Source organism: Mustelus asterias, chromosome 31, assembly GCF_964213995.1.
Source record: "Mustelus asterias chromosome 31, sMusAst1.hap1.1, whole genome shotgun sequence".
NCBI classification, from domain to species: domain Eukaryota; kingdom Metazoa; phylum Chordata; class Chondrichthyes; order Carcharhiniformes; family Triakidae; genus Mustelus; species Mustelus asterias.
The window spans coordinates 1,984,460-2,009,700 of NC_135831.1; the positions used below are offsets into that span (position 1 = coordinate 1,984,460).

The window sequence follows — 25,241 nt, forward strand, 5'->3', positions numbered from 1 at the left end:
TGAATGGTTCTTTCAAAGAGCAGCACAGACTCGATGGGCTGAAGGGCCTCCTGGACTTTATCACAGTGCGATATAGTTGTGTTTGATTGGGAATTGGGACGTGGTCACATCCCTCACGCTATCGCTTTCTCCAGAGAGGTTATTGTCTCTAATAATATGGATTCCTTGCACTAATGTCATCTACTTTGTCTCCTTGCTGTTGCTCTTTGGTCTCAAGTTTCTCCTCAGTTTGTAGTTCCTCATTCTTGCCACACTTTCGATTCAAATTTCTCATTTCCCTTCTCAACCGTATCAGATTGTTGAACTATTGCCGCTTGTTCTTTGTGGTTTTTACAGTGATATCTTTCTCTCTGTCTGCTCTCTCTCTCTCCCTCTCTCTAACCCGCTCTGATTCTCTCTCTCTCTCTAATCTCACTCTGTTACTCTCTCTCTAATCTCACTCTGTTACTCTCTCTCTCTCTTCCTCTCTAATCTCACTCTGTTACTCTCTCTCTCTCTTCCTCTCTAATCTCACTCTGTTTCTCTCTCTCTCTCTAATCTCACTCTGTTACTCTGTCTCTCTCTAATCTCACTGTTACTCTCTCTCTAATCTCGCTCTGTTTCTCTCTCTCTAATCTCACTCTGTTACTCTCTCTCTCTCTCTAATCTCACTCTGTTACACTCTCTCTAATCTCACTCTGTTACTCTCTCTCTAATCTCACTCTGTTACTCTCTATAATCTCGCTCTATTACTCTCTCTCTCTCTAATCTCGCTCTGTTACTCTCTCTCTCTAATCTCACTCTGTTACTCTCTCTCTTTCTCTCTAATCTCACTCTGTTACTTTCTCTCTCTCTCTCTAATCTCACTCTGTTACTCTCTCTCTAATCTCACTCTGTTACTCTCTCTCTCTAATCTCACTCTGTTACTCTCTCTAATCTCGCTCTGTTACTCTCTCTCTCTCTAATCTCGCTCTGTTACTCTCTCTCTCTCTAATCTCACTCTGTTACTCTCTCTCTTTCTCTCTAATCTCACTCTGTTACTTTCTCTCTCTCTAATCTCGCTCTGTTACTCTTTCTCTCTCTAATCTCACTCTGTTACTCGCTCTCTCTCTCTCTAATCTCGCTCTGTTACTCTCTCTCTCTAATCTCACTCTGTTACTCCCTCTCTCTCTAATCTCACTCTGTTACTCCCTCTCTCTCTAATCTCGCTCTGTTACTCTCTCTCTCTCTAATCTCACTCTGTTACTCTCTCTCTCTCTAATCTCACTCTGTTACTCTCTCTCTCTCTAATCTCGCTCTGTTAATATCTCTCTAATCTCGCTCTATTACTCTCTCTCTCTCTAATCTCACTCTGTTTCTCTCTTTCTCTCTAATCTCACTCTGTTACTTTCTCTCTCTCTCTCTCTAATCTCGCTCTGTTACTCTCTCTCTCTCTAATCTCACTCTGTTACTCTCTCTCTCTCTAATCTCAGTCTGTTACTCTCTCTCTCACTCCAATCTCACTCTGTTACTCTCTCTCTCCCTAGTCTCACTCTGTTACTCTCTCTCTCACTCCAATCTCACTGTTACTCTCTCTCTCTCTCTAATCTCACTCTGTTACTCTCTCTCTCCCTAGTCTCAGTCTGTTACTCTCTCTCTCACTCCAATCTCACTCTGTTACTCTCTCTCTCCCTAGTCTCACTCTGTTACTCTCTCTCTCACTCCAATCTCACTGTTACTCTCTCTCTCTCTCTAATCTCACTCTGTTACTCTCTCTCTCTCTAATCTCACTCTGTTTCTCTCTCTCTCTCTAATATCACTCTGTTACTCTCTCTCTCTCTAATCTCGCTCTGTTACTCTCTCTCTAATCTCACTCTGTTACTCTCTCTCTAATCTCACTCTGTTACTCTCTCTCTCTCTAATCTCACTCTGTTACTCTCTCACTCTAATCTCACTCTGTTTCTCTCTCTCTCTAATCTCACTCTGTTTCTCTCTCTCTCTCTCTAATCTCGCTCTGTTACTCTCTAATCTCACTCTTACTCTCTCTCTCTCTAATCTCGCTCTGTTACTCTCTCTCTAATCTCACTCTGTTTCTCTCTCTCTCACTCTAATCTCACTCTGTTTCTCTCTCTCTCTAATCTCACTCTGTTACTCTCTCTCTCTCTCTAATCTCACTCTGTTACTCTCTCTCTCACTCCAATCTCACTGTTACTCTCTCTCTCTCTAATCTCACTCTGTTACTCTCTCTCTCTCTAATCTCGCTCTGTTACTCTCTCTCTCTCTAATCTCACTCTGTTTCTCTCTCTCTCACTCTAATCTCACTCTGTTTCTCTCTCTCTCTAATCTCGCTCTGTTACTCTCTCTCTCTAATCTCGCTCTGTTACTCTCTCTCTCTCTAATCTCACTCTGTTACTCTCTCTCTCTCCAATCTCACTCTGTTACTCTCTCTCTCTCTCTAATCTCGCTCTGTTACTCTCTCTCTCTCTCTCTCTAATCTCGCTCTGTTACTCTCTCTCTCTCTCTAATCTCACTCTGTTTCTCTCTCTAGTCTCACTCTGTTACTCTCTCTCTCTCTAATCTCACTCTGTTACTCTCTCTCTCTCCAATCTCACTCTGTTACTCTCTCTCTCTCTCTAATCTCGCTCTGTTACTCTCTCTCTCTCTCTAATCTCGCTCTGTTACTCTCTCTCTCTCTCTAATCTCACTCTGTTTCTCTCTCTAATCTCACTCTTTCTCTCTCTCTCTAATTTCACTCTGTTTCTCTCTCTCTCACTCTAATCTCACTCTGTTAATCTCTCTCTCTCTAATCTCTCTGTTACTCTCTCTCCCTCAAATCTTGCTCTGTTACTCTCCCTCTCTCTCTCTAATCTCACTCTGTTAATCTCTGTCTCTCTCTAATCTCACTCTGTTACTCTCTCTCTCTCTCTCCAATCTCACTGTTACTCTCTCTCTCTCTAATCTCACTCTGTTAATCTCTCTCTCTCTCTAATCTCACTCTGTTACTCTCTCTCTCTCTCTAATCTCACTCCGTTACTCTCTCTAATCCCGCTCTGTTACTCTCTCTCTCTCTAACCCGCTCTCTCTCTCTCTCTAATCTCACTCTGTTACTCTCTCTCTCTCTAATCTCACTCTGTTACTCTCTCTCTCTCTCTCTAATCTCACTCTGTTACTCTCTCTCTCTCTAATCTCACTCTGTTTCTCTCTCTCTAATCTCACTCTGTTACTCTCTCTCTCTCTAATCTCACTCTGTTACTCTCTCTCTCTCTAATCTCACTCTGTTTCTCTCTCTCTAATCTCACTCTGTTACTCTCTCTCTCTCTAATCTCACTCTGTTACTCTCTCTCTCTCTCTAATCTCACTCTGTTACTCTCTCTCTCCCTAATCTCACTCTGTTACTCTCTCTCACTCTAATCTCACTCTGTTACACTCTTTCTTTCTCTCTAATCTCACTCTGTTACTCTCTCTCTCTAATCTCTGTTACTCTCTCTAATCTCGCTCTGTTACTCTCTCTCTCTAATCTCACTCTGTTACTCTCTCTAATCTCACTCTGTTACTCTCTCTCTAATCTCGCTCTGTTACTCTCTCTAATCTCACTCTGTTACTCTCTCTCTCTCTAATCTCACTCTGTTACTCTCTCTCTCTCTAATCTCACTCTGTTTCTCTCTCTCTAATCTCACTCTGTTACTCTCTCTCTCTCTAATCTCACTCTGTTACTCTCTCTCTCTCTAATCTCACTCTGTTTCTCTCTCTCTAATCTCACTCTGTTACTCTCTCTCTCTCTAATCTCACTCTGTTACTCTCTCTCTAATCTCACTCTGTTACTCTCTCTCTCCCTAATCTCACTCTGTTACTCTCTCTCACTCTAATCTCACTCTGTTACACTCTTTCTTTCTCTCTAATCTCACTCTGTTACTCTCTCTCTCTCTAATCTCTGTTACTCTCTCTAATCTCGCTCTGTTACTCTCTCTCTCTAATCTCACTCTGTTACTCTCTCTAATCTCACTCTGTTACTCTCTCTCTAATCTCGCTCTGTTACTCTCTCTCTCTAATCTCACTCTGTTACTCTCTCTCTTTCTCTCTAATCTCACTCTGTTACTTTCTCTCTCTCTCTCTAATCTCACTCTGTTACTCTCTCTCTAATCTCACTCTGTTACTCTCTCTCTCTAATCTCACTCTGTTACTCTCTCTCTATAATCTCGCTCTATTACTCTCTCTCTAATCTCGCTCTGTTACTCTCTCTCTCTAATCTCACTCTGTTACTCTCTCTCTCTAATCTCGCTCTGTTACTCTCTCTCTAATCTCGCTCTGTTACTCTCTCTCTCTCTAATCTCACTCTGTTACTCTCTCTCTTTCTCTCTAATCTCACTCTGTTACTTTCTCTCTCTCTAATCTCGCTCTGTTACTCTTTCTCTCTCTAATCTCACTCTGTTACTCGCTCTCTCTCTCTCTAATCCCGCTCTGTTACTCTCTCTCTCTAATCTCACTCTGTTACTCCCTCTCTCTCTAATCTCACTCTGTTACTCCCTCTCTCTCTAATCTCGCTCTGTTACTCTCTCTCTCTCTAATCTCACTCTGTTACTCTCTCTCTCTCTAATCTCACTCTGTTACTCTCTCTCTCTCTAATCTCGCTCTGTTAATATCTCTCTAATCTCGCTCTATTACTCTCTCTCTCTCTAATCTCACTCTGTTTCTCTCTTTCTCTCTAATCTCACTCTGTTACTTTCTCTCTCTCTCTCTAATCTCGCTCTGTTACTCTCTCTCTCTCTAATCTCACTCTGTTACTCTCTCTCTCTCTAATCTCAGTCTGTTACTCTCTCTCTCACTCCAATCTCACTCTGTTACTCTCTCTCTCCCTAGTCTCACTCTGTTACTCTCTCTCTCACTCCAATCTCACTGTTACTCTCTCTCTCTCTCTAATCTCACTCTGTTACTCTCTCTCTCCCTAGTCTCAGTCTGTTACTCTCTCTCTCACTCCAATCTCACTGTTACTCTCTCTCTCACTCTGTTACTCTCTCTCTCACTCCAATCTCACTGTTACTCTCTCTCTCACTCTGTTACTCTCTCTCTCTCTAATCTCACTCTGTTTCTCTCTCTCTCTCTAATATCACTCTGTTACTCTCTCTCTCTCTCTCTCTAATCTCGCTCTGTTACTCTCTCTCTAATCTCACTCTGTTACTCTCTCTCTAATCTCACTCTGTTACTCTCTCTCTCTCTAATCTCACTCTGTTACTCTCTCTCACTCTAATCTCACTCTGTTTCTCTCTCTCTCTAATCTCACTCTGTTTCTCTCTCTCTCTAATCTCGCTCTGTTACTCTCTAATCTCACTCTGTTACTCTCTCTCTCTCTAATCTCGCTCTGTTACTCTCTCTCTAATCTCACTCTGTTTCTCTCTCTCTCACTCTAATCTCACTCTGTTTCTCTCTCTCTCTAATCTCACTCTGTTACTCTCTCTCTCTCTCTAATCTCACTCTGTTACTCTCTCTCTCACTCCAATCTCACTGTTACTCTCTCTCTCTCTAATCTCACTCTGTTACTCTCTCTCTCTCTAATCTCGCTCTGTTACTCTCTCTCTCTCTAATCTCACTCTGTTTCTCTCTCTCTCACTCTAATCTCACTCTGTTTCTCTCTCTCTCTAATCTCGCTCTGTTACTCTCTCTCTCTAATCTCGCTCTGTTACTCTCTCTCTCTCTAATCTCACTCTGTTACTCTCTCTCTCTCCAATCTCACTCTGTTACTCTCTCTCTCTCTCTAATCTCGCTCTGTTACTCTCTCTCTCTAATCTCGCTCTGTTACTCTCTCTCTCTCTCTAATCTCACTCTGTTTCTCTCTCTAGTCTCACTCTGTTACTCTCTCTCTCTCTAATCTCACTCTGTTACTCTCTCTCTCTCCAATCTCACTCTGTTACTCTCTCTCTCTCTAATCTCGCTCTGTTACTCTCTCTCTCTCTCTAATCTCGCTCTGTTACTCTCTCTCTCTCTCTAATCTCACTCTGTTTCTCTCTCTCTCTAATCTCGCTCTGTTACTCTCTAATCTCACTCTGTTACTCTCTCTCTCTCTAATCTCGCTCTGTTACTCTCTCTCTAATCTCACTCTGTTTCTCTCTCTCTCACTCTAATCTCACTCTGTTTCTCTCTCTCTCTAATCTCACTCTGTTACTCTCTCTCTCTCTCTAATCTCACTCTGTTACTCTCTCTCTCACTCCAATCTCACTGTTACTCTCTCTCTCTCTAATCTCACTCTGTTACTCTCTCTCTCTCTAATCTCGCTCTGTTACTCTCTCTCTCTCTAATCTCACTCTGTTTCTCTCTCTCTCACTCTAATCTCACTCTGTTTCTCTCTCTCTCTAATCTCGCTCTGTTACTCTCTCTCTCTAATCTCGCTCTGTTACTCTCTCTCTCTCTAATCTCACTCTGTTACTCTCTCTCTCTCCAATCTCACTCTGTTACTCTCTCTCTCTCTCTAATCTCGCTCTGTTACTCTCTCTCTCTAATCTCGCTCTGTTACTCTCTCTCTCTCTCTAATCTCACTCTGTTTCTCTCTCTAGTCTCACTCTGTTACTCTCTCTCTCTCTAATCTCACTCTGTTACTCTCTCTCTCTCCAATCTCACTCTGTTACTCTCTCTCTCTCTAATCTCGCTCTGTTACTCTCTCTCTCTCTCTAATCTCGCTCTGTTACTCTCTCTCTCTCTCTAATCTCACTCTGTTTCTCTCTCTAATCTCACTCTGTTTCTCTCTCTCTCTAATTTCACTCTGTTTCTCTCTCTCTCACTCTAATCTCACTCTGTTAATCTCTCTCTCTCTCTAATGTCTCTGTTACTCTCTCTCCCTCAAATCTTGCTCTGTTACTCTCCCTCTCTCTCTCTAATCTCACTCTGTTAATCTCTGTCTCTCTCTAATCTCACTCTGTTACTCTCTCTCTCTCTCTCCAATCTCACTGTTACTCTCTCTCTCTCTCTCTCTAATCTCACTCTGTTAATCTCTCTCTCTCTCTAATCTCACTCTGTTACTCTCTCTCTCTCTCTAATCTCACTCCGTTACTCTCTCTAATCCCGCTCTGTTACTCTCTCTCTCTCTAACCCGCTCTCTCTCTCTAATCTCACTCTGTTACTCTCTCTCTCTCTAATCTCACTCTGTTACTCTCTCTCTCTCTAATCTCACTCTGTTACTCTATCTCTCTCTAATCTCACTCTGTTTCTCTCTCTCTAATCTCACTCTGTTACTCTCTCTCTCTCTAATCTCACTCTGTTACTCTCTCTCTCTCTAATCTCACTCTGTTTCTCTCTCTCTAATCTCACTCTGTTACTCTCTCTCTCTCTAATCTCACTCTGTTACTCTCTCTCTCTCTAATCTCACTCTGTTACTCTCTCTCTCCCTAATCTCACTCTGTTACTCTCTCTCACTCTAATCTCACTCTGTTACACTCTTTCTTTCTCTCTAATCTCACTCTGTTACTCTCTCTCTCTCTAATCTCTGTTACTCTCTCTAATCTCGCTCTGTTACTCTCTCTCTCTAATCTCACTCTGTTACTCTCTCTAATCTCACTCTGTTACTCTCTCTCTAATCTCGCTCTGTTACTCTCTCTAATCTCACTCTGTTACTCTCTCTCTCTCTCTAATCTCACGCTGTTTCTCTCTCTACTCTCACTCTGTTACTCTCTCTCTAATCTCACTCTGTTACTCTCTCTCTAATCTCACTCTGTTACTCTCTCTCTCTCTAATCTCACTCTGTTACTCTCTCTCTCTCTAATCTCACTCTGTTACTCTCTCTCTCTCTCTAATCTCACTCTGTTACTCTCTCTCTAATCTCACTCTGTTACTCTCTCTCTCTCTAATCTCACTCTGTTACTCTCTCTCTCTCTAATCTCACTCTGTTACTCTCTCTCTCTCTCTAATATAACTCTGTTACTCTCTCTCTCTCTCTAATCTCACTCTGTTACTCTCTCTCTCTCTAATCTCACTCTGTTACTCTCTCTCTCTCTAATCTCACTCTGTTACTCTCTCTCTCTCTCTAATCTCACTCTGTTACTCTCTCTCTAATCTCACTCTGTTACTCTCTCTCTCTCTAATCTCACTCTGTTACTCTCTCTCTCTCTAATCTCACTCTGTTACTCTCTCTCTCTCTCTAATCTCACTCTGTTACTCTCTCTCTCTCTCTAATCTAACTCTGTTACTCTCTCTCTCTCTCTCTAATCTCACTCTGTTACTCTCTCTCTCTCTCTAATCTAACTCTGTTACTCTCTCTCTCTCTAATCTAACTCTGTTACTCTCTCTCTCTCTCTCTAATCTCACTCTGTTACTCTCTCTCTCTCTAATCTCACTCTGTTACTCTCTCTCTCTAATCTCACTCTGTTACTCTCTCTCTCTCTCTAATCTCACTCTGTTACTCTCTCTCTCTCTCTAATCTAACTCTGTTACTCTCTCTCTCTCTCTCTAATCTCACTCTGTTACTCTCTCTCTCTCTCTAATCGAACTCTGTCTTCTTTGTTCCAAGGAATCTGACCCCAATCTCTCCTCGGAGCTACACTTTTTCAACCCTGGTAACATTCTCGGGAACCTCCTCTGCCTCGACTCTCTCCAGAGTAATTATGTCCTTCCTGAAATATGGATACCAGAACTGCGCACAATACTCCAGTTCAGGAGTAGGTCTAGATCAGGGACGGTGATGGCTTAGTGGTTTTATCGCTAGACTATTAATCCAGAAACTCAGCCAATGTTTCTGGGGGACCCGGGTTCGAATCCCACCCACAGCAGACGGTGGAATTTGAATCCAATAAAAAATATCTGGAATTAAGAATCTATTGATGACCCATTGTCGGAAAAACCCATCTGGGTCACTAACGTCTTTTAGGGAAGGAAATCTGCTATCCTTATCTGAGGAAGGATGTCCTTGCTATAGAGGGAGTGCAGCGAAGGTTTACCAGGCTGATTCCTGGGATGGCGGGTCTGTCATATGAGGAGAGACTAAGTGGGTTAGGATTATATTCACTGGAGTTTAGAAGAGTGAGAGGGGGAATCTCATAGAAACTTATAAAATTCTAACAGGGTTAGACAGGGTAGATTCAGAAAGAATGTTCCTGATGGTGGGGGGAGTCCAGAACTTGGTCATAGTTTGAGGATAAGGGACTTTTAGAACTGAGGTGAGGAGAAATTTCTTCCCCCAGAGGGTGGCGAATGTGTGGAATTCACTCCCACAGAAAGGCCAAAACGTTGTGCGATTTCAGGAAGGAATTAGATATCGCTCTTGGGGCTAAAGGGATCGAGGGATATGGGGGGGAAGCGGGGATCAGGATATTGGATTTGATGATCAGCCGTGATCAGAATGAATGCTGGAACAGGCTCGAAGGGCCGAATGGCCTCCTCCTGCTTCTAGTTTCTATGTCCTTACCCCGGTCTGGCCTACATGTGACTCCAGAGCCACAGCCAATGTGGTTGACTCTCAACTGCCCTCCAAGGGCAACTAGAGATGGGCAATAAATGCTGGGCCCAGCCGGCGACGCCCGTGTCCCACGTGTTTTATACAATTCCAACAATATATCCTTACTTTTATATTCTACACCTCTGTCAATGATGGAGAGCATTCTACCTGCCTTCTTTACAACATAGAATTCCTACAGTGCAAAACAAGGCCATTTGGCCCATCGAGTCTGCACCGACCACAATCCCACCCAGGCCCGATTCCCCGTAACCCCAATATTTACCCACTAATCCCTCGAACCTACGCATCCCGGGACACTGAGGGAGAATTTGGCATGGCCAATGCATCTAACCTGCACATCTTTGGACTGTGGGAGGAAACCCAGAGCACCCGGAGGAAACCCACGCAGACACGGGGAGAATGTGCAAACTCCACACAGACAGTGACCCGAGCCGGGAATCGAACCCGGGTCCCTGGCGCTGTGAGGCAGCAGAGCTAACCCACTGTGCCACCGTGCCGCCCGATGGGGGTTTGAAGGGCGGCAGGTGACTGTGATCCCTGGACGGGCGGAACACTGAGACCAGGCCTGAGCAAGCTGGTTCAGTGTTGTAACCTCTCCGTGGTCTCTGGGACAAGTATGTCCCTGGTATGAGTCGGACATCACGTGATGCTCGATATCGTTATGCAACATCCCAGATAACCATCCGACAAAGTTCCACAGCTCACTTCCCAGCTCCAGCCTTCTGGAAATTCGGACAAGCTGCTTTGAGAGACTCTGGAGGGACAGGAACAGATGTCAAGGTCATTGTCAGATCCCCCCACCTCCTCCACCCACCTCCTCCACCCACCTCCTCCACCCACCTCCTCCACCCACCTCCTCCACCCACCTCTTCCCCCCCTTCGCCGACGCCCTGGGATCAGGAGCTTGTGATCGGAATCCGGATTCCAGAATGCTCCCACGTTAAACCTCCCTAAATGTCGCTGATCCAAAAACCTGCTGCCAGCACCCCAACATGCTGGTCTCCACTCCCCCCCGCGCCAGTCTCCCCCTCCCCCCGCGCCGGTCTCCCCTCCCCCCGTGCCGTCTCCCCTCCCCCCGTGCCGTCTCCCCTCCCCCCGCGCCGGTCTCCCCTCCCCCCGCGCCGGTCTCCCCTCCCCCCCGCCGCGCCGGTCTCCCCTCCCCCCCGCCGCGCCGGTCTCCCCTCCCCCCCGCCGCGCCGGTCTCCCCTCCCCCCCGCCGCGCCGGTCTCCCCTCCCCCCCGCCGCGCCGGTCTCCCCTCCCCCCCGCCGCGCCGGTCTCCCCTCCCCCCCGCCGCGCCGGTCTCCCCTCCCCCCCGCCGCGCCGGTCTCCCCTCCCCCCCGCCGCGCCGGTCTCCCCTCCCCCCCGCCGCGCCGGTCTCCCCTCCCCCCCGCCGCGCCGGTCTCTCCTCCCCCCCGCCGCGCCGGTCTCTCCTCCCCCCCGCCGCGCCGGCCTCCCCTCCCCCCGCCGCGCCGGCCTCTCCCCCCCGCGCCAGTCTCCCCCCCGCGCCAGTCTCCCCCCCGCGCCAGTCTCCCCCCCGCGCCAGTCTCCCCCCCGCGCCAGTCTCCCCCCCGCGCCAGTCTCCCCCCCGCGCCAGTCTCCCCCCCGCGCCAGTCTCCCCCCCGCGCCAGTCTCCCCCCCCGCGCCAGTCTCCCCCCCCGCGCCAGTTTCCCCCCCGCGCCAGTCTCCCCCCCGCGCCAGTCTCCCCCCCGCGCCAGTCTCCCCCCCGCGCCAGTCTCCCCCCCGCGCCAGTCTCCCCCCCGCGCCAGTCTCCCCCCCCCGCGCCAGTCTCCCCCCCCCGCGCCAGTCTCCCCCCCCGCGCCAGTCTCCCCCCCCGCGCCAGTCTCCCCCCCGCGCCAGTCTCTCCCCCCCCCCCCCGCCAGTCTCCCCCCGCGCCAAACCACTCTGGTCTCAATTCCCCCCCATCTCTGTAACCTCCTCCAGCCCCCTACACCACCTCCCTATCTCTGTAACCTCCTCCAGCCCCCTACACCACCTCCCTATCTCTGTAACCTCCTCCAGCCCCCTACACCACCTCCCTATCTCTGTAACCTCCTCCAGCCCCCTACACCACCTCCCTATCTCTGTAACCTCCTCCAGCCCCCTACACCACCTCCCTATCTCTGTAACCTCCTCCAGCCCCCTACACCACCTCCCTATCTCTGTAACCTCCTCCAGCCCCCTACACCACCTCCCTATCTCTGTAACCCCCTCCAGCCACGACAACCCTCCCTATCTCTGTAACCTCCTCCAGCCACGACAACCCTCCCTATCTCTGTAACCTCCTCCAGCCCCTACACCCCCCTCCCTATCTCTATAACCTCCTCCAGCCCCTACACCCCTCCCTATCTCTGTAACCTCCTCCATCCCCTACACCACGCCCCATCTCTGTAACCTCCTCCAGCCCCCTACACACCGCTCCCTGTCTCTATAACCTCCTCCAGCCCCGACAACCCTCCCTACCTCTGTAACCTCCTCCAGCCCAATAACCCTCCCTATCTCTGTAACCTCCTCCAACCCCCTACACCCCTCCCTATCTCTGTAACCTCCTCCAGCCCCTACACCCCCCTCCCTATCTCTATAACCTCCTCCAGCCCCGACAACGCTCCCTATCTCTGTAAACTCCCCCAGCCCCTACACCCCCTCCCGATCTCTATAACCTCCTCCAGCCCCGACAACTCTCCCTATCTCTGTAACCTCCTCCAGCCCCCTACACCCCCTCCCTATCTCTGTAACCTTCAGCCCCTACACCCCCTCCCTATCTCCGTAACCTCCTCCAGCCCCTACACCCCCTCCCTATCTCTGTAAACTCCCCCAGCCCCTACACACCCTCCCTATCTCTATAACCTCCTCCAGCCCCGACAACCCTCCCTATCTCCGTAATCTCCTCCAGCCCCTCCACCTCCTCCCTATCTCCGTAACCCCCTCCAGCCCCTACACCCCCCTCCCTATCTCTGTAAACTCCCCCAGCCCCTACACACCCTCCCTATCTCTATAACCTCCTCCAGCCCCGAAAACCCTCCCTATCTCTGTAATCTCCTCCAGCCCCTACACCTCCTCCCTATCTCTGTAACCCCCTCCAGCCCCTACACCCCCTCCCTATCTCTGTAACCCCCTCCAGCCCCTACACCCCCTCCCTATCTCTGTAACCCCCTCCAGCCCCCTACACCCCCTCCCTATCTTTGTAACCTTCAGCCCCCTACACCCCCTCCCTATCTCCGTAACCTCCTCCAGCCCCGACACCCCCTCCCTATCTCTGTAACCCCCTCCAGCCCCGACACCCCCTCCCTATCTCCGTAACCTCCTCCAGCCCCTACACCCCCTCCCTATCTCCGTAACCACCTCCAGCCCCTACACCCCCTCCCTATCTCTGTAAACTCCCCCAGCCCCTACACACCCTCCCTATCTCTATAACCTCCTCCAGCCCCGACAACCCTCCCTATCTCCGTAATCTCCTCCAGCCCCTACACCTCCTCCCTATCTCCGTAACCCCCTCCAGCCCCGACACACCCTCCCTATCTCTGTAACCTCCTCCAGCCCCGAAAACCCTCCCTATCTCTGTAATCTCCTCCAGCCCCTACACCCCCTCCCGATCTCTGTAACCCCCTCCAGCCCCTACACCTCCTCCCTATCTCTGTAACCCCCTCCAGCCCCTACACCCCCTCCCTATCTCTGTAACCCCCTCCAGCCCCCTACACCCCCTCCCTATCTCTGTAACCTTCAGCCCCCTACACCCCCTCCCTATCTCCGTAACCTCCTCCAGCCCCGACACCCCCTCCCTATCTCTGTAACCTCCTCCAGCCCCGACACCCCCTCCCTATCTCTGTAACCTCCTCCAGCCCCTACACCCCCTCCCTATCTCTGTAACCTCCTCCAGCTACTACAAGCCTCCGAGATCTCTGCGCCTCCAATTCCGGCCCCTCGAGTATCCCCCGATTCCCATCGCTCCGCCATTGGTGGCCGTTCCAATGGGGGGGGTGGGGGGGGGGGGGTGGTGCCTAAGCTCTGGAATTCCCTCCCGAAACCTCTCTCTGTCCTCTCCCTCCCTCTCTCCTTAAAACCCAGCCCTGTGGCTGAGCTCTTTGTCGCTTGTCCCAAGCTCCCTCCCTGATTACACTCCCATGACTTTGGACAGTTTCTACTGTTTGAAGGGGGCTATGCGAATGCAGCTCGTTGTTGTTTAGCTGTGGGGATTCACGCCCTCTCTCACTCAGCAATCTCTGCACAGAAACTGCTCCCAGAGACAGTTCTCTCAGCGCGAGAGTTCCTATTGATCAGGCCATCGTGGGCTGTGAATTCTCTGCAACCGCAGTCACATTTCCTCTTGCGCACTCTGCAACCCACTTCCTGCAGAGATGTGAAGACCAACTGCCCCAAGGATGTGATATTAACCTTTCCAACACAGAGATAAATCTTACTAAAACACTCCCAGGACAGGTACAGCACGGGGTTAGATACAGAGTAAAGCTCCCTCTACACTCTCCCCATCAAACACTCCCAGGACAGGTACAGCACGGGGTTAGATACAGAGTCAAGCTCCCTCTACACTGTCCCCCATCAAACACTCCCAGGACAGGTACAGCACGGGGTTAGATACAGAGTAAAGCTCCCTCTACACTGTCCCCCATCAAACACTCCCAGGACAGGTACAGCACGGGGTTAGATACAGAGTAAAGTTCCCTCTACACTGTCCCCCATCAAACACTCCCAGGACAGGTACAGCACGGGGATAGATACAGAGTAAAGCTCCCTCTACTCTGTCCCCATCAAACACTCCCAGGACAGGTACAGCACGGGGTTAGATACAGAGTAAAGCTCCCTCTACACTGTCCCCCACTCCCAGGACAGGTGCAGCATGGGGTGAGAGACAGGATTTGTGACGATTGATAGTGTGGAGTTTTGGGGAACAGTAACTCGGGTGTCCATCGCTGAGTCTTCACGTTGTCAGTCTGAAGGCCTTTGAGAATCTTTGTCGGTAATCTCCAGTTCGCAGGTCCCTCTTCCACCTCTCCTGCTCCTGGAACAGGGACTCCAGACTGGAAAATTGGGAAGTAGGCACTGATTATTTGGAATATCTGAATTGGGTCTTCTGGAATTGGTGTGCAGAGAGGTTGGACAGACAGTGAGGGGTGTTACTGAGCATGTTGTGTCTCTGACAAGTTGGCGATTCATTCCCACACACTGTTACATAGAATAGAAATATAGAAAAACTACAGCACAAAACAGGCCCTTTGGCCCCACAAGTTGTGCCGAACATATCCCTACCTTTTAGGCCTACCTATAACCCTCCATCCTATTAAGTCCCATGTACTCATCCAGGAGTCTCTTAAAAGACCGTATTGAGTTTGCCTCCACCACCACTGACGGCAGCCGATTCCACTCGCCCACCACCCTCTGTGCGAAAAACTTCCCCCTAACATTTCCCCTGTACCTACCCCCCAGCACCTTAAACCTGTGTCCTCTCGTAGAGCCATTTCCACCCTGGGAAAAAGCCTCTGAGAGTCCACCTGATCTATGCCTCTCAACATCTTATATACCTCTATTAGGTCTCCTCTCATCCTCCGTCTCTCCAAGGAGAAAAGACCCGAGCTCCCTCAGCCTATCCTCATAAGGCATGCCACTCAATCCAGGCAACATCCTTGTAAATCTCCTCTGCACCCTTTCAATCTTTTCCACATCCTTCCTGTAATGAGGCGACCAGAACTGAGCACAGTACTCCAAGTGGGGTCTGACGAGGGTCTTATATAGCTGCATCATTATCCCCGGACTCCTAAACTCAATCCCTCGATTGATAAAGGCCAGCACACCATACGCCTTCTTAACCACCTCCTCCACCTGCGGGGTTGATTTTAGAGTCCTATGGACCCGGGCCCCAAGGTCCTTCTGATCCTCTACAGTACTAAGAGTCTTTCCCTTAATATTGTACTCCTTCATCCCATTTGACCTGCCAAAATGGACCACTATGCATTTATCTGGGTTGAAGTCCATCTGCCACTTGTCCGCCCAGTCTTGCATCCTATCTATGTCCCTCTGTAACTTCTGACATCTCTCCAGGCTATCCACAACCCCACCAACCTTCATGTCGTCGGCAAACTTACCAACCCATCCCTCCACTTCCTCATCCAGGTCATTTATGAAAATGACAAACAGCAAGGGTCCCAGAACAGATCCCTGGGGCACACCACTGGTGACCACCCTCCATTCAGAAAAAGACCCGTCGACAACCACTCTCTGCCTCCTTTGGGCAAGCCAGTTCTGGATCCACAGGGCAGCAGCCCCTTGGATCCCATGCCCTCTCACTTTTTCTAGAAGCCTTGCATGGGGGACCTTATCGAACGCCTTGCTAAAATCCATATAAACCACATCTACCGTCTTCCCTTCGTCAATCTGTTTAGTCACATTTTCGAAGAACTCCACCAGGCTCGTAAGGCACGATCTGCCCTTGACAAAGCCATGCTGAGTATTCTTGAGCATACTAAACCTCTCTAAATGCTCATAAATCCTGTCCCTCAGGATCTTCTCCATCAGCTTACCAACCACTGAGGTTAGACTCACCGGTCGGTAATTTCCTGGGCTATCCCTATTCCCCTTCTTGAAAATAGGAACCACATCCGCAATCCTCCAATCCTCCGGCACCTCTCCCGTCTCCATCGACGATGCAAAGATCATCGCCAGAGGCTCTGCAATCTCTTCCCTCGCCTCCCACAGTAACCTGGGGTACATCCCATCCGGACCCGGCGACTTATCTATCTTGATGCCATTCAAAGATTCCAGAACAACCTCTTTGTTAAAGTCCACATCCTCAATCTTTTCAGTCCACCGCAAGCCCGCAGTACATCCACCCAGGTCCTTCTCCTCTGTGAAAACCGAGGCAAAATACTCATTAAGCACCTCTGCCATTTCTACTGGTTCCGTACAGACTTTCCCGCCTTCACCTTTTATAGGCCCTATTCCTTCACGTCTCATCCTTTTACTCTTCACATATTTATAGAACGCCTTAGGGTTTTCCTTAATCCTACCTGCCAAGGCATTCTCGTGACCCCTTCTGGCTCTCCTAATTTCCTTCTTTAGTCCCTTTCTACTGCCGTATACTCTTCTAAATCCCTATCTTCGCCAAGCTCTCTGAACCTTTTGTACGCTTTCCTTTTCTTCTCGACTAGGTCCCGCACAGCTTTCGTGCACCACAGTTCCTTTAACCGACCAACACCTCCCTGTCTGCTCGGAACGTTGTCCTGTAGAACTCCAAACAGACATTCCTTGAAAAACTGCCACCTCTCTTCAGTACATTTCCCCGAGAATGCCTCCTTCCAATTTACTCCTCTAATTTGCTGTCTTCATATTTCCCCTTGCTCCATATAAACGCTTTCCTAGCTTGTCTGATCCTCTCTTTTTCCAATGCAAGCCTAAAGGAGATAGAGTTATGATCGCTATCCCCAAGATGCTCTCCCACTGAGAGCAGTGTTCATTCGGAAGGTCGGGATACTTCCCTCTTTCCCAGTCGGTGAGGTTGATTCTTCTCCTTTCTCTCCGCAGTGACTGGAGGTGTCGAGTGCGAGGGAGAGAGTTGTCTTCCAGGGCCGACCCCAGCCTATCTGCGGCCTGCCACTGTTGTCAGCCCCAGAACACTCGTCACTTTGGTGAAACCAACGGTTATGACTCCCAAGCCTCCGGTCACCCTGAACCCACCAAGCACGGCAATCACTCATCGTCCCACCCCGACCAATCACACCACTCACTCTCCGACCAATCACACCACCCACTCTCCGACCAATCACACCACTCACCCTCCGACCAATCACACCACTCACTCTCCGACCAATCACACCACTCACTCTCCGACCAATCACACCACCCACTCTCCGAGCAATCACACCACCCACTCTCCGACCAATCACACCACCCACTCTCCGACCAATCACACCACCCACTCTGTGTTGACCACCCCCGTGCGTCCAACAATCGCCCCCCTCCTCCAATCAGGACGCTACAACGTGTCGGTCAACAAGACGGTATGCGCGATGGCAGAGGTGAAACTACAGTTCCGGGTCCGATATCAAGGAGCAAAGGGAATGGTGAGGAAAGACTTTTATCTTCAACGGAATCTCAATGCAACAGCCCCAGAGTCAGCACCAAGAATAGCAAAGCTCCCTCCACACTGTCCCCCATCAAACACTCCCAGGACAGGTACAGCACGGGGTTAGATACAGAGTCAAGCTCCCTCTACACTGTCCCCCATAAAACACTCCCAGGACAGGTACAGCACGGGGTTAGATACAGAGTAAAGCTCCCTCTACACTGTCCCCCATCAAACACTCCCAGGACAGGTACAGCACGGGGTTCGATTCAGAGTAAAGCTCGCTCTACACTGTCCCCCATCAAACACTCCCAGGACAGGTACAGCACGGGGTTAGATACAGAGTCAAGCTCCCTCTACACTGTCCCCCATAAAACACTCCCAGGACAGGTACAGCACGGGGTTAGATACAGAGTAAAGCTCCCTCTACACTGTCCCCATCAAACACTCCCAGGACAGGTACAGCACGGGGTTAGATACAGAGTAAAGCTCCCTCTACACTGTCCCCATCAAACACTCCCAGGACAGGTACAGCACGGGATTAGATACAGAGTAAAGCTCCCGCTACACTGTCCCCCATCAAACACTCCCAGGACAGGGACAGCACGGGGTTAGATACAGAGTAAAGCTCCCTCTACACTGTCCCCCATCAAACACTCCCAGGACAGGTACAGCACGGGGTTAGATACAGAGTAAAGCTCCCTCCACTACCTTGCTCACAGTGACAGAATCCTGACGCCCATTCAGGTGTCTCTCTCTCTCTCTCTCTCTCTGTTGGGAATGAATTTAATTTGATTTAAGAACATAAGAAATAGGAGCAGGAGTAGGCCATCTAGCCCCTCGAGCCTGCCCCGCCATTCAATAAGATCATGGCTGATCTGAAGTGGATCTGTTCCACTTACCCGCCTGATCCCCATAACCCCTAATTCCCTTACCGATCAGGAATCCATCTATCCGTGATTTAAACATATTCAGCGAGGTAGCCTCCACCACTTCAGTGGGCAGATAATTCCAGAGATTCACCACCCTCAGAGAAGAAGTTCCTCCTCAACTCTGTCGGAATTGTTTCTATGGGTAGGTACAGGGGAAATGTTAGAGGTAAGTTTTTCACACAGAGGGTGGTGGGCGAGTGGAATCGGCTGCCGTCAGTGGTGGTGGAGGCGAACTCAGTAGGGTCTTTTAAGAGACTCCTGGATGAGTACATGGAGCGTAATGGAGGGTTATAGGTAGGTCTAGAAGGTAGGGATGTGTTCGGCACAACTTGTGGGCCGAAGGGCCCGTTTGTGCTGTAGTTTTTCTATGTTTCTATGAAACCGACCCCCCCCTTTATTTTGAGGCTGTGCCCTCTAGTTCTCATTTCCTTTCTAAGTGGAAAGAATCTCTCCACCTCTACCCTATCCAGCCCCTTCATTATCTTATAGGTCTCTATAAGATCCCCCCTCAGCCTTCTAAATTCCAACGAGTACAAACCCAATCTGCTCAGTCTCTCCTCATAATCAACACTCCTCATCTCTGGTATCAACCTAGTGAACCTTCTCTGCACTCCCTCCAATATATCCTTCCGCAAATTAGGGGACCAATACTGCACACAGTATTCCAGCTGCGGCCTCACCAATGCCCTGTACAGATGCAGCAAGACATCTCTGCTTTTATATTCTATCCCCCTTGCGATATAGGCCAACATCCCATTTGCCTTCTTGATCACCTGTTGCACCTGCAGACTGGGTTTTTGCGTCTCATGCACAAGGACCCCCAGGTCCCTCTGTACAGCAGCATGTTGTAATTTTTTTCCATTTAGATAATAATCCAATTTGCTATTATTTCCTCCAAAGTGAATAACCTCGCATTTGTTAACGTTATACTCCATCTGCCAGATCCTCGCCCACTCACACAGCCTGTCCAAATCTCTCCGCAGACCTTCTACGCCCTCCACACGATTCACTTTTCCACTTATCTTTGTGTCGTCTGCAAACTTTGTTACCCTACACTCAGTCCCCTCCTCCAGATCGTCTATATAAATGGTAAATAGTTGAGGCCCGAGTACCGATCCCTGCGGCACGCCACTAGTTACCATCTGCCAACCAGAAAAGCACCCATTTATTCCGACTCTCTGCTTCCTGTCGGATAGCCAATCCACACTAACACCCTACCCCCAACTCTGTGTGACCCAATCTTCTTCAGCAACCTTTGGTGAGGCACCTTATCAAACGCCTTTTGGAAATCCAAAAACACCGCATCCACCGGTTCCCCTCCGTCAACCGCACTCGTCACATCTTCATTAAAATCCAACAAGTTCGTCAAGCACGACTTTCCCCTCATGAATCCATGCTGCGTCTGCTTAATCGAACCATTCTTATCCAGATGGCCTGCTATTTCTTCTTTAATAATGGATTCCAGCATTTTCCCAACTACAGACGTTAAGCTGACCGGCCTGTAGTTACCCGCCTTTTGTCTATTTCCTTTTTTAAACAGCGGCGTAACATTAGCTGTTTTCCAATCAGCCGGCACTACCCCAGAGTCCAGTGAATTTTGATAAATAACCACTAACGCATCCGCTATTACCTCTGACATTTCTTTCAATACCCTGGGATGCATTCCATCCGGACCCGGGGACTTGTCCACCTTCAGTCCCGTTAGTCTACCCAGCACTGCCTCTCTGGTAACATTAATTGTATTGAGTACCTCTCCTCCTACCAACCCTCTATCGTTAATATTCGGTAAACTATTTGTGTCTTCCACCGTGAAGACCGACACAAAAAACTTGTTTAAAGTTTCAGCCATTTCCTCATTTCCCACTATTAAATCCCCCCTCTCGTCCTCCAAGGGTCCAACATTCACTCTTGCCACTCTATTCCTTTTTATATATTTGTAAAAGCTTTTACTATCATTTTTTATATTTAGGGCTAGCCTAGCTTCATAACCTATCTTTCCTTTCTTTATCGCTTTCTTAGTCGTTCTTTGTTGTTTCTTAAAGTTTTCCCAATCTTCCGATTCTCCACTATTTTTGGCCACTCTGTACGCATCGGTCTTTAATTTAATACTCTCCTTAATTTCCTTCATTATCCACGGCTGGTTATCCCTTTTCTTATAGTCCTTCTTTATCACCGGAATATATTGTTGCTGAGTCCTGAAAAGGATCTCCTTAAAAATCCTCCACCGTTCCTCAGCTGTCCTACCTACCAGTCTGCTCTCCCAGTCCACCTTAGCCAATTCAGCCCTCATCCTATTGTATTTCCCTCTGTTCAAACGGAGGACACTGGTATGGGACCCTACTTTCTCCTCTTCCATTTGTACCAGAAATTCGACCATATTGTGATCACTTGACCCAAGATTCTACCTTAATTCTACCTACCTCTTGACCCAAGATTCTACCTTAATTCTACCTACCTCTTGACCCAAGATTCTACCTTAATTCTACCTACCTCTTGACCCAAGATTCTACCTTAATTCTACCTACCTCTTGACCCAAGATTCTACCTTAATTCTACCTACCTCTTGACCCAAGATTCTACCTTAATTCTACCTACCTCTTGACCCAAGATTCTACCTTAATTCTACCTACCTCTTGACCCAAGATTCTACCTTAATTCTACCTACCTCTTGACCCAAGATTCTACCTTAATTCTACCTACCTCGTTACACATTACCAGATCTAAGATAACTCGTTCCCTCGTCGGTTCCGTAACATACTGTTCAAGGTAACGGTTTAAGTTGGAGGGTTTGATAGCTGGTCTCCCGACGCCTCCTCCAGTCACCTACTCCACTGGAGCACCGCTGGTTAAAACGATACAAAAACGTATAGATATTTGCCAGACGCTCTGACCTGCTGCTATTTTTTATTGACAGAGTTGGGGTTTATTCCGAATTGTACCTAAGAAGACAAAGAGTTCAGGAAACTGTGGCACTGACTTTGTTAACATGACCCTCACCTTCCCTGAGGGTTACGTTATGTTCGGATTTAAGAAGGTGAGTATTTTACACTCAACATTCAGAATGTCCCTAACCCAGGGATCGCTGGACAGGGATCAGGAGCAGGAACCCTGGCTGATTTCCCCTCTCTCTCTCTCTCTAACCCAGGGATCACTGGACAGGGATCAGGAACCCTGGCTGATTTCCCCTCTCTCTCTAACCCAGGGATCACTGGACAGTGATCGGGAGCAGGAACCCTGGCTGATTTCCCCTCTCTCTCTCTCTCTAACCCAGGGATCACTGGACAGGGATCAGGAACCCTGGCTGATTTCCCCTCTCTCTCTAACCCAGGGATCACTGGACAGGGATCAGGAGCAGGATCCCTGGCTGATTTCCCCTCTCTCTCTAACCCAGGGATCACTGGACAGGGATCAGGAGCAGGATCCCTGGCTGATTTCCCCTCTCTCTCTAACCCAGGGATCACTGGACAGTGATCAGGAGCAGGAACCCTGGCTGATTTCCCCTCTCTCTCTAACCCAGGGATCACTGGACAGTGATCAGCAGCAGGAACCCTGGCTGATTTCCCCTCTCTCTCTCTAACCCAGGGATCACTGGACAGTGATCAGGAACCCTGGCTGATATCCCCTCTCTCTGTCTCTAACCCAGGGATCACTGGACAGTGATCAGGAACCCTGGCTGATTTCCCCTCTCTCTCTCTAACCCAGAGATCACTGGACAGGGATCAGGAGCAGAAACCCTCTCGAACCCAGGATCTGTGCCTTGACGAGTTGGTCATGGACTGTGTGCCGTTTTTACTAGTGCGGCACGGTGGCACAGTGGTTAGCACTGCTGCCTCGCAGCGCCAGGGGCCCGGATTCGATTCCCGGCTTGGGTCACTGTCCGTGCGGAGTCTGCACATTCTCCCCGTGTCTGCGTGGGTTTCCTCCGGGTGCTCCGGTTTCCTCCTATAGGCCGAAGATGTGTGCGTTAGGTGGGTTGGCTGTGCTAAAATTACCCCTTGGTGTCGGGGGGACTAGCTAGGGTAAATGTATGGGGTTATGGGGATAGGGCCTGGGTGGGATCCGGTGGGCCAAATGGCCTCCTTCTGCACTGGAGGATTCTATGATTAAATTGATAAGCAGAACCCCGGGGCAACGCAAAGGGTTAAGTTTATTGGCCATTTGTATTAGATTTCGATGAAATGTACGCTCTCTCTATCTCTCTGTCCACAGAACAGCAAACAAGAAACCTTTTACCTCAGTGAAGTTCAAAGTGAATTGACGTACATGTTCCCAGAAACCACTGGTGAGTGAGAGGCACGGCCAACAAAGGTGGTCTGATAAAACTCCGCAATGTTCAAGAGGCTGGAAGTGGAAGGGCGCAGAGATCCCAGAGGAATGTAGGGGTTGGAGGAGGTTACAGAGATAGGGAGGGGGCTGGAGGAGGTTACAGAAATAGGGAGGGGGTGCAGGGGGCTGGAGGAGGTTACAGAGATAGGGAGGGGGTGTCGGGACGGGAGGTGGTTACAGAGATAGGGAGGGGGTGTAGGGGGCTGGAGGAGGTTACAGAGATAGGGAGGGGGTGTAGGGGCTGGAGGAGGTTACAGAGGTAGGGATGGGAGGTGGTTACAGAGATAGGGAGGGGGTGTAGGGGCTGGAGGAGGTTACAGAGATAGGGAGGGGGTGTAGGGGCTGGAGGAGGTTACAGAGGTAGGGATGGGAGGTGGTTACAGAGATAGGGAGGGGGTGTAGGGGGCTGGAGGAGGTTACAGAGATAGGGAGCGGGTGTAGGGGGCTGGAGGAGGTTACAAAGACGGAGGAGGTGTAGGGGCTGGAGGAGGTTACAAAGATAGGGAGGGGGTGTAGGGGCTGGAGGAGGTTACAGAGATAGGGAGGGGTTTTAGGGACGGGAGGTGGTTACAGAGACAGGGAGGGGGTGTAGGGGCTGGAGGAGGTTACAGAGATAGGGAGGGGGTGTAAGGGCTGGAGGAGGTTACAGAGATAGGGAGGGGGCTGGAGGGCGTTACAGAGATAGGGAGGGGGTGTAGAGGCTGGAGGAGGTTACAGAGATAGGGAGGGGGTGTAGGGGGCTGGAGGAGGTTACAGAGATAGGGAGGGGTGTAGGGGCTGGAGGTGGTTACAGAGATAGGGAGGGGGTGTAGGGGCTGGAGGAGGTTACAGAGATAGGGAGGGGTGTAGGGGCTGGAGGTGGTTACAGAGATAGGGAGGGGGTGTAAGGGCTGGAGGAGGTTACAGAGATAGGGAGGGGGTGTAGGGGGCTGGAGGGGGTTACAGAGATAGGGAGGGGGCGTAGGGGGCTGGAGGGGGTTACAGAGATAGGGAGGGGGTGTAGGGGCTGGAGGAGGTTACAGAGATAGGGAGGGGGTGTAGGGATGGGAGGTGGTTACAGAGATAGGGAGGGGGTGCAGGGGGCTGGAGGAGGTTACAGAGATAGGGAGGGGGTGTCGGGACGGGAGGTGGTTACAGAGATAGGGAGGGGGTGTAGGGTGCTGGAGGAGGTTACAGAGATAGGGAGCGGGTGTAGGGGCTGGAGGAGGTTACAGAGATAGGGAGGGGGTTTAGGGACGGGAGGTGGTTACAGAGATGGGGAGGGGGTTTAGGGACGGGAGGTGGTTACAGAGATACGGAGGGGGTGTAGGGGCTGGAGGGGGTTACAGGGATAGGGAGGGGGTGTAGGGGCTGGAGGATCAACTTAATGCGAGGTAGGTCCATTCAAAAGTCCGACGGCAGCAGGGAAGAAGCTGTTCTTGAGTCGGTTGGTTCGTGACCTCAGACTTTTGTATCTTTTTCCTGAAGGAAGAAGGTGGAAGAGAGAATGTCCGGGGGTGCGTGGGGTCCTTAATTATGCTGGCTGCTTTTCCCCGAGGCAGCGGGAAGTGTAGACAGAGTCAATGGATGGGAGGCTGGTTTGCGTGATGGATTGGGCTACATTCACGACCTTTTGTCGTTCCTTGCGGTCTTGGGCAGAGCAGGAGCCCAGACCAAGCTGTGATACAACCAGAAAGAATGCTTTCTATGGTGCATCTGTAAAAGTTGGTGAGAGTCGTAGCGGACATGCCAAATTTCCTCAGTCTTCTGAGAAAGTGGAGGCGTTGGTGGGGCTTTCATAACTATAGTGTCGGCATGGGGTGTGAGCCCTCAGTAAGTGAGGCCCCGTCTACACTGTGTGACAGTGCTGGGCTCCGGCCAGGAAGGTGATTGGAGGAGGGGATAGTCTGAGTGGAGCCTCACTATCGTGCATTACACACCCAGCAAAGAGATTATCTTTCCTTTGCAGCAACATTGACAATCCTCTTATCTCCGTGTTTGTTGATGGTGGAGAACAGCAGCGGCGAGAGAGAGAACCGTGTTCCCCCTCCTGCTCGAGACCGAGCCAGTGTGAATCCTTCCCCCCTCTCTCTCTCTCTCCCCTCTTCTCAAATACCTCCGCTAAACTTCCCTTCACGCCCAATACTTCAGACACCTCTTAATACAATCAGATTCATCAGGCGTGGCTTAAAGCAGTGGTGTAGTGATCACCATAGAATCCCCACAGCGCAGAAGGAGGCCATTCGGCCCATCGAGCCTGCACCGACCACAATCCCACCCAGAGCTTATCCTCATAATCCTAGGCATTACCCTGCTGGTCCCCCTGACACTAGGAGGCAATTTAGCATGGCCAATCCACCTAACCTGCACATCTTTGGACACTAAGGGGCAATTTAGCATGGCCAATCCATCCAACCTGCACATCTTTGGACACTAAGGGGCAATTTAGCATGGCCAATCCATCCAACCTGCACATCTTTGGACACTAAGGGACAATTTAGCATGGCCAATCCACCCAACCTGCACATCTTTGAACAC

The 25,241-nt window shown here is 49.9% G+C and overlaps 1 protein-coding gene across 2 annotated transcripts in view; it reads left to right on the forward strand.

Annotated features, from left to right (window-relative positions):
* The window catches only part of LOC144481712 (uncharacterized), a 240,640-nt gene extending 217,937 nt beyond the window's left edge, over window positions 1-22,703 (forward strand). For both annotated transcript variants that reach the window (XM_078200857.1, XM_078200856.1), the window contains 3 exons: window positions 16,926-17,464; window positions 21,313-21,432; window positions 22,608-22,703. In XM_078200857.1, coding sequence (XP_078056983.1) covers window positions 16,926-17,464; window positions 21,313-21,432; window positions 22,608-22,688 — 740 coding nt within the window. In that variant the 3' untranslated portion in view covers window positions 22,689-22,703. The remainder of the gene's footprint in view (window positions 1-16,925; window positions 17,465-21,312; window positions 21,433-22,607) is intronic.
* Window positions 22,704-25,241: the final 2,538 nt, after the last annotated feature.